We start from the raw sequence: 9,037 nt of genomic DNA, 5'->3' as shown, positions 1-9,037 counted from the left end.
AAAACCTGAAGGTAGTAGTGTCAAGGAAAGAATGGGAAAGTTAGGAAAGTTAGAATGGGCACTTGGATTTCTAATTTGGGGTATGTTAGGTTTCAGCAAGCTATTACTGGAGATATCCTGTAAGAATGTAGTGATTTGGCCTGGAAGCCTTCCTAATGAGGTTTGTTTTGACCCTTATTAAATATCAATTACGTGCTAGGCCATTAGAGACTAAATATACCATATGAAGGCTTATGTTATAGTAGTAGGAACAGAAAAACAAATAAACAACAAAAGCCTCTAAGTCACTATAAATGCCACATATAAATTAAACAGAATGTTAGGTTAGAGAATATTGAAGAAGATTGTAGTTAGGCTGGGGATGGGAGTGGGAGTGGAATTGTAGTCAGAAGATGTTTCTGAGGGTAAAATTTAAGTTGTTAACTGAAGGATGAGAATGAATTAGCTTTGTGAGAGTCTAGGAAGAGGACATTCTGGACAGAGAGAACAATGGATCACATCTATTCCTCATTTCACTCTTAACATCCTGGAATGACCAAGCCCAGAAATTAGGGTAACCACTTTCATAATCACTTTTATTCTTATAACGTGTAGAAAAGAAAAATGTGCAAATTAGTGCCTGGCACATTTTAGATATTTCACAAATAAATGTTCTTGTTTTTCCATTGCTATGTATATATATAGTGATTTTAATTAAAATTTTTTTAGAGACAGTTTCAGTCTGTCATTTCTGGAGTATAGTGGTAGTTCACTGTAACCTCAAACTCCTGGGCATAGGCAATTATCCCACCTCCACCTCCTGCTTAGGTGGTACTATAGGTGTGTGCTACCAAGCCAGGTTAATTTTTTTATTTTTATTTTTGTAAAGATGGAGCTCTTGCTTTCTTACCGGGCTGGTCTTGAACTCTTGGCCTCAAGTGATCCCTTCACCTTGGCCTTCCAAAGTGGTAATATATTGTGGGTGTGAGTCACTGCACTTGGCCAATCTTGTTATTTTTTTGAAGTTATTTCTCAACTAGTAGAGAGTTGCATACTATATTTAACATTTGCTTACTTTTATTTAAACATGACATGAAACAGAGTTTTTCTTGTTACTCTTGTCATTTTATTCAGCCATTTTTCCTATTGGTAAAAGTTATCTCAAAAAATGTTTAGGTTATTCTAAGCCCTGTTTACCTAAATGAAGCAGCTTCTCCAATGTTCTGTTTGTACGCAGCATGCTTCAAAGTTTCTTATCATGATAGGTATCTTATTTTAGCACTAAAAACTTTTCTATAATTAAAAGTATTTTAAATGTTTAATGGAAGTGTATTTTTTTAAAATGTTCTCTTATATTTGATGGGGAATACAAAGTGTGCTAGTTATTTTGAAGTTGGTTTCTTTTTGAAATATACACATTTATAAGTATGTTTCCTTTGGCCTTTCTTGCTGGGTTTACAGAGTCAGTGGCCATGGGGAGATAGAAGACAAGGTCCAGAGAGCATCTATAAGGTTCTCTATGCAAATGTTTTAGTTTTCAGTGCATGCTGATCTTGTTTTTAAGTTTGATTGCTTTTAAAATAGGAATTTTAGATTATTTTTGAAAGTGATTGGGAAGTCTTTAGCAATTCATTTTTACTTTTTTAATTGAAAGTCATTTTGATACTAATTTTAACAGAGTATTTCTGAGACTCTTCCGCAGAATTATGTTGATCATTTGTCTGGGGCTGCAGATGAAAAAGAAAATACAGTAAATGACCAAGTAGAAGGTAAGAACTATATTTTATTTTTAAAAGTTTTTCTTTTTTTTTTTTTTTTTGAGACAGAGCCTCAAGCTGTCCCTCTGGGTAGAGTGCCGTGGCATTACAGCTCACAGCAACCTCCAACTCCTGGGCTCAAGCGAGTCTCTTGCCTCCGCCTCCCAAGTAGCTGGGACCACAGGCGCCCGCCACAACGCCCGGCTATTTTTTGGTTGCAGCTGTCATTGTTGTTTGGCGGGTCCGGGCTGGGGATTCGAACCCGCCACCTTAGGTGTACGTGGCTGGCGCCTTAGCCGGTTGAGCTATAGGCGCCGAGCCTAAAAGTCTTTCAATAGACTGTTTATTTAAAAACATGAGCATTGGCTAGGCATGGTGGCTCATACCTATAATCCTAGCATTTTGAGAGGTTGAGGCAGAAGGATGGCTTCAATCTAGGAGTTTGAGGTTGCTATAAGCTAGTCTGACTCTGTCTCAAAAAACAGAACAAAACAAAAGCACTGATTTATTCTAATAGCCAGAGAAAAATCACCTATTAAATGTATAAGAAAATAGAAGAGAAGTAAGATCGTGTAAGTCGGTATGTTTTATCAGGTGTCAGTAGCAGAGTAAACTGAGAGTGCCACTAAAGGACCTGAATTCATTCTATTTCAAGATGCTCTAAGACCTGAGGAAAGTTAGGAAATCAAGAAGAGGAAAGGAGTAAAAGAGGGAATGAAGAATGAGGAAGGCAGAGAGTATAGGGAATGTATGACAGGAAAAGGAGCAGGTGTATATAATGGAGGGTGGTCAAATAAAAAAGCTCCTTAATGAAAGGAAGAACAGGGCATTAGAAAGGTCGGAAGAGTATAAAGTGAGCTTCCAGTACCAAAAAATGTGTCAGAGAAGGAAAGGAAAATTTCCTCACATTTCCTGTCTTCCTCACTGTTGGGAAGGATGGAAGTCCCTGATCATGCAGAGGTATATCTTCTGTCTGCCACAGAGGAAGATAAATATATATGGTCAGCCATATGTGGATATAATTTAATGGCATATAAAATGATGTACTTCGTAGGATAGTATCATATACACCAAAATAAGGGCATTGAAAGTAGAAAGTAGGGTTAGTGGTGGAGAGATCAGGGAAGCTATTGCTTGATAAAAAGTCCATTAGAAACGTTATAATCTGTAATGCAGTTTGAATTGGTGGGGGGGAGTGTGTGGTAGGGATGAACTTGAGACTAGATTCCAAAAGGCTAAGTTCAGGCTAAGTGGGAGCATATTCAGTATAGACCAGAGCTTCTCAAATGTTAAGGTATCAGCTGGGGACCTTGTTAAAAATACACATTGTGATTCAGCAGGCATGGGATGCTGTATATCTAGTATGTTTTTAGGTGATGCTGATGATATTGGTCCTTGGACCATCCTGAGTAGGATGACTTCTGTATGGAGACATCTGGAAGAATCACCATTGGATAACAGTTCAAACATAGCAGGACCAAGGGAAAGCATTATTTTGCTTTTATTTCTGAGCATGTTTCTAGCCAGAGTAGAAGGAGCAAAGAGATGAAGAAATCAAAATTATAGATATAAGATATTATTGCTAAATAAAGAGGACAGGGTTGGTGGGACCAATTTATTTGAAGAGTGTAGAAGAAGAATCAAGACCACAGACACTAAGATTAATTTTGCAGAGGAAGAAAGATTGTGAATGAGGAAGGAGGGAGGAAAGAAGGAAGTCAGCTAGGTAATTATGTAGTTAATGATGAGAAAACTTGAATGAGAATTCACTTCAGGTGGCTTCAATATACTTATACTCACACGGAACATGAGAGATGCTCAGAGATTAGTAACAGGGGGAAATGCTAGAATTGGGGTAAACCACAGTAGCACATTTCTGCTCTCCATTACTGTCAGGTATCAAAGATAGTAAGTTGACCACCCAAGGGCCTATAACAAACTGGTCAACATACGGAGGTGGTCAACATAAAGAACTAGGCCTAATGCTCTGATAAGTACATGTGGTGGTGCCTGCCCAGTCTATGAAAATTAGGTCAATGTGAGGAGGTGGTCAGCTATAGAGGTTATGCTGTATGATGTTGTATTGATGTTAATCACTTGAGATTAATCTGAATATAGATGTATTGATTGGTTTTTAAGATTACTGATTTTTTAATAACTGTTTCATAAAAATCCATTCAAGACTAATGTTGATATAGAAAACCAAACTAATTTTAGAAACAAAAAACTTATAGAGTTCATTCTTTGAATGCTAAAATTGTTATTTTCAATAAATATTGCAATGATTTGGAAATATAAGATATTAATATCTAATAATTTTGTGAAAATTTAATTTTTTCCTTTTTGACAAATATTTCAATATTAAAAACTTATACATTATTTCTTAGATGTGTTTTATATACCTTCTTGCATGAGTGGATCAAGAAACTTTAAGATGGCTAAACTAGAGGATGCAAGAAATGTAGACATACCAGTAACCCACATGGGTATGGAAAAAGATGAATATTTTCATTAACTATTATTCTACAAGTATATATCTAAGCTGATCAATTCAGAACATTTATCTGATGAGAAATGAATTATACATTCAAATGAATTGTCATCACAACAAATGTACTTCCTAAATTACTGGACAAATTGAATAATATGATAAATATTCTTAGCATAATGGTATTTAAATGATTCTGATGTGTTGCATTAAAGATATTATGCAGCATTCTGCCATCAGCTTTGATATTTATCCTGTCAGGACCATAATTTGCTCCTTTGCTTTAAGATCATTTTTCTCCTCATCAATCAGCATGTTCACATTGGTATATGATGTGCACTTTTCTATTTTAGTGATGTCTGAAACATCTCACTTTTGAAATCATAACTGCATGTTTTATTAACCTATATTCCTATATTTTCTCCCTTATATTTCTGTCATGTTGCGTCCTAACCAAAAAAATCAATGAACCACCCCAAAACCTAAAATAATCATTTTCATAGACAAGCATCAGGATTCAGCTTGATACTAACTCTGCATGAACGTATAGTTGGCTTGGTCATACTTACCTATGACTGATTGTATGTCCCTTTTACATTTTAGAGTCTCCTAAGAGATATCCTCACTTGAAGGTAATAACTTTTATCTTTTTGTCTTGAATTATTAACTACACATTGTATGGAATCTACATTATTTATTAATTTTGTTTCAAAACCCGTTTAGCCTACCACTGAAATGAAAGATTGTGTTCCGAATAAAGCAGTAGGAGTGAAGGACATACAAACATATAGATCAGGTAAATTTTGCAATACAGATTTAACTCTGGAAAGAAGTGCATTAAAATATTGGAAATGCTCACAGTCTTCTTATTTCCAACTCTTTTCTTTAATCAGTGTTTTTTCCCAAGTCAATGGAAGGATTTGACATAAATAATACAGATGTTATTTTTGGTGTCCATGTTTTAAAGAAGGAAGGATATTTACAAGCCTGAGCAAGAGGGTTTAAAAATGTAAACTCTTGTCTGGGCGTGGTGGCTCATGCCTGTTATCCTAGCATTCTGGGAGGCTGGGTGGGTGGATTGCTTGAGCTCACAGGTTCGAGACCAGCTAGAGCAAAAGCGAGACCCCTTCTCTACTAAAAATAGAAAAACTGAAGCAAGAGTATCACTTGAGACTGAATTGGAGGTTGCTGTGAGCTATGATGCCATGGCACTCTCCAAGGGTGACAGCTTGAGACTCTGTCTCAAAAAAAAAAAAAAAAAAGAAAACTCTTAAAGCATCTTTAAGTCAGATGCTTCTACTTTTATGTTCTGTAAAGTTCCCAACTCGGAATCTCTTTACTTGTTAGGGATTCACAGAGGTGAATTATGAGATTCTACAATTTTTCCAATGTTTCAAATACTTGTTGGCATTCTGATCATTACCTAAAGGAAAAGTTCACTAGCTATTAATGTGTCAATTCTTTTTTAACTTTTATTATTTCTTCTTAGTGTTCTTACACTGATGATGTTAAGCCAATCAGATATTCTGATTAGCAGACTGTGTGTTATATATGTGGGGCATATCTTTGATTATTAAAAATGTAGAAAGGAATTAATTATGCCTTAATTACTATTTAGTAGACATTCTGCAACTATTGACCTTAGGAGCCTTTTAGGAGTTGCAGTAGTGATTCTGCAACTATTGACCTTAGGAGCCTTTTATTTTATTAAAATTTATTATTGAATAGAGGTAACCAACACTCCCAATTATCATAGGTGTTTATTATTCCCAAGCACTTGTAACACATTTTAGCATGTATATGTCATAAATAATATATAGAATTTGTTGTGACATTCTAAAATTTTATATAAATAGTTGTACACTGTATATTATATCATTCTGTAACTATTGTTTATTTGTTTAGCATAATATTTTTGGGATCTATCCATATTGACACAAGTAGCTCTGGTTTATTTTTTTTTTTATTTTTTTATTTTTTGAGACAGAGTCTCAAGCTGTTGCCCTGGGTAGAATGCTATTGCATCACAGCTCATAGCAACCTCCAACTCCTGGGCTCAAGTGAGTCTCCTGCCTCAGCCTCCCAAGTAGCTGGGACCATGGGACCGCCCACCACAATGCCCAGCTATTTTTTTTTTTGGTTGCATCTGTCATTGTTGTTTTTTGGCGGGCCTGGGCTGGATTCGAACCCGCCACCTTAGGTTTATGTGGCTGGCGCCTTAGCCACTTGAGCCACAGGCGCCGAGCCTATTCAGATTTTTCTTAGTGTGATTCTATGGGTTTGATCTTTGGAAATAAGACTTGTTAAAGATCTGGGAATTTGAAAGTTGATGATAAATACCCATCTGTATCACAGTCACTGACTTGTTTGCTCTTATTCATAAGCTTAGTAGATCTATGAAGCAGGACTTTTAAAACAAAACACTTAAATTAGTTCCTTCAAGACAGGAAGACATGAAACAGGAGAATTACAAAGTAAACATGAAAAGCTTATCCAGTTCATGGAGATAATTCACTTCTCGTTTGATACTTTTCTTAAAAAGAACTAGATTTGTACATTTATTCATTCAATATTTAATAAAAACTCATTCTATACTGACCACTGATATTTTATATCCTAAATATTTCTGGGAACATTTCTTCAGTTCAGATTTGCATCATCTTAACTTTGCAATACTGCATTCTAATTTAGCTCCTCTGAAATTCGTCCTCTGAATTTCGTCCTCCCCACAGCACTTGGAGTGGTCTGTCTCCAGTATAAGTAGGACCACGAACCACTCTTGATTAAAACACTTACATCCAAGCATCTTAAAACACATAATCTGACTTCTGTCCAACTCTCTCTGTTTAGTCCTTTCCCCTCCCTGTCTGCCCTTTTCTCTGGCATCACTGAACTACTGCTGATGTCCTCCTCACCTGTCTCTGTATTTTAGACCAATACGTATAGCATTTCATGCTTCTCTTCTTCTCTTGCTGCCACCTTGCTTTCCTGTCCTCTACCCCTTTTAATCTGGCTGACCTCACTCCTTAAGTCTCAGCTTAGGCATTGTCTCTAGAACAGCTGGTCTGACAGCTCTTATTTACTTTCTTAGTTTAAATCCCAGTGCCTAGCTCTTAGCAGAACCTAAGTAAATAATTGAATAAAAAAATGAAAAAATTATAAAAAAGTTTTTATAAAAGTTATAAAAAATTGAAAAAATTGAATAAAATAAGTGATGATTATATGCAGATGATTTTAAAAGACTGACCTCTACAATCTAGGAAGAAAGGGGATAGACTCGTAAAGAAATAATTTACAGTTCAGGTGGAAGTAGGTTAGCAGAGGAACTGGTAAAGCACTGAGACTGCCCCAGAAAGGAGATGCCTGTTTATCTGGGGAAAGAGCCAGAATCAAAGACTCATATAGCAGTCTGAGTCTTAAAAGTTGGAAAGAAGTTGTCAGAATAATGGAGAAAAACATTTCAGATGTAAAGAGTAGAATGTACACTGATAAAGGTATAAATGGTAGCAGTTCATTTGCAAAGCATTAATGAACAGCATGCTTAGCCTGTTGTTAAAAAGGTATTGTTATGAAGTAGAGAACAGTATACAGTATTACTTCATATGTTTCTACTATATTTTAAGGTTTCTTTTCTGGTGGTGATGTCTTGTGTCTCCCCAAGTGGTTTGTTGACTTTTTGGATGATTAGAAGTATTTCTTAAAGAAGGAAATATTTCACTTAAGATTAAGCTTCATTTAAACTCTCAATTTATAAAATAAATGTCAATTTTTATTTTTATGATAACTATGGCTTTCATCTAACTGTTCTGTCATTCACTTTAACTCAAAATATGGATTTGTCAGCAGAACATGACTTAGAAGTTACATCAGAGGAAGAGCAAGAAAGTCTTGAAGGAAGGGAAAATAACCAGCCACAGGTATGGAAAAATTTAAATATAAATTGCTGTTTTAATTTTGTTTTCTTTACATTAAGAACGTTGCATAGTCCAAATGAAATTGCCTTTCCCCACTAACCATTTTGAATCATTAGATCATAATTTAATTTAAATAATATTTTAACTAGTTATAAAAGTTAAAATATTCTTAGAATACATTGTTATTTATAGCTGATCTTTACCCCTGAAGTTGAGGCAAAAAGTTTCCTGAATATTGTTTGGTCTTCCATTTTTTTGACCTCTTTTTCCTAAAAAATAGAAATTATAAACAATTTCACAGTGATGGCCACTGAGTTAGATTCATATTAAAGGAGTTATTGTCACCAGTGGATCAAAACTTGCAATTTTATATTGCTGGTCACTAATGCCAAAGTTAAAGATTTACTGCTCAGAACTTTTTTTTTTTTTTAATGGCCAGGGCTAAGGTTTGAACCCATCACCTCTGGTATATAGGGCTGACACCCTACTCCTTGAGCTACAGGTGCCACCCAGCAAGGTTAAAGATTTATTCTGCCTTGTGGTCTCTAACTGATTTCAGTGTCTATGTTCACACAGACAATGGGGTCATGAAATCAACCCAACTGCCTATTAAGAGAATCATAGCTTATAGAAGGGGACCTTTAATGTCAGGGTACAAACAATAAATTTCTAACTTATTTCAATATAGGAAATCATAAATATTATTAAAATTATTTATCCATTGTCATTACTGGATTTAGAGTATTAGAATGGGATGTAAGCAGATAATCTATGTAGATGCATAACATTATCCTATTATGGCATATAATTTGAATTGAAATTTAAGAGTTTGCTTTCCGGCTCGGCGCCTATAGCTCAACCGGCTAAGGCGCCAGCCACGTACACCTAAGGTGGCGGGT

At 35.5% G+C, this 9,037-nt stretch overlaps 1 protein-coding gene across 1 annotated transcript in view; it reads left to right on the top strand.

The window, feature by feature from the left end:
- The window catches only part of ANKRD26 (ankyrin repeat domain 26), an 82,923-nt gene that overhangs the window by 30,294 nt on the left and 43,592 nt on the right, over positions 1-9,037 (top strand). Inside the window, exons 12-16 of the mRNA XM_003786735.3 lie at positions 1,658-1,748; positions 4,124-4,222; positions 4,828-4,856; positions 4,948-5,020; positions 8,068-8,141. Coding sequence (XP_003786783.1) covers positions 1,658-1,748; positions 4,124-4,222; positions 4,828-4,856; positions 4,948-5,020; positions 8,068-8,141 — 366 coding nt within the window. The remainder of the gene's footprint in view (positions 1-1,657; positions 1,749-4,123; positions 4,223-4,827; positions 4,857-4,947; positions 5,021-8,067; positions 8,142-9,037) is intronic.

The sequence above is a fragment of the Otolemur garnettii genome, unplaced genomic scaffold (genome assembly GCF_000181295.1).
Source record: "Otolemur garnettii isolate 467f Iridium unplaced genomic scaffold, OtoGar3 scaffold00019, whole genome shotgun sequence".
Lineage (NCBI taxonomy): Eukaryota > Metazoa > Chordata > Mammalia > Primates > Galagidae > Otolemur > Otolemur garnettii.
This window is presented reverse-complemented; position numbering and strand designations above follow the sequence as displayed.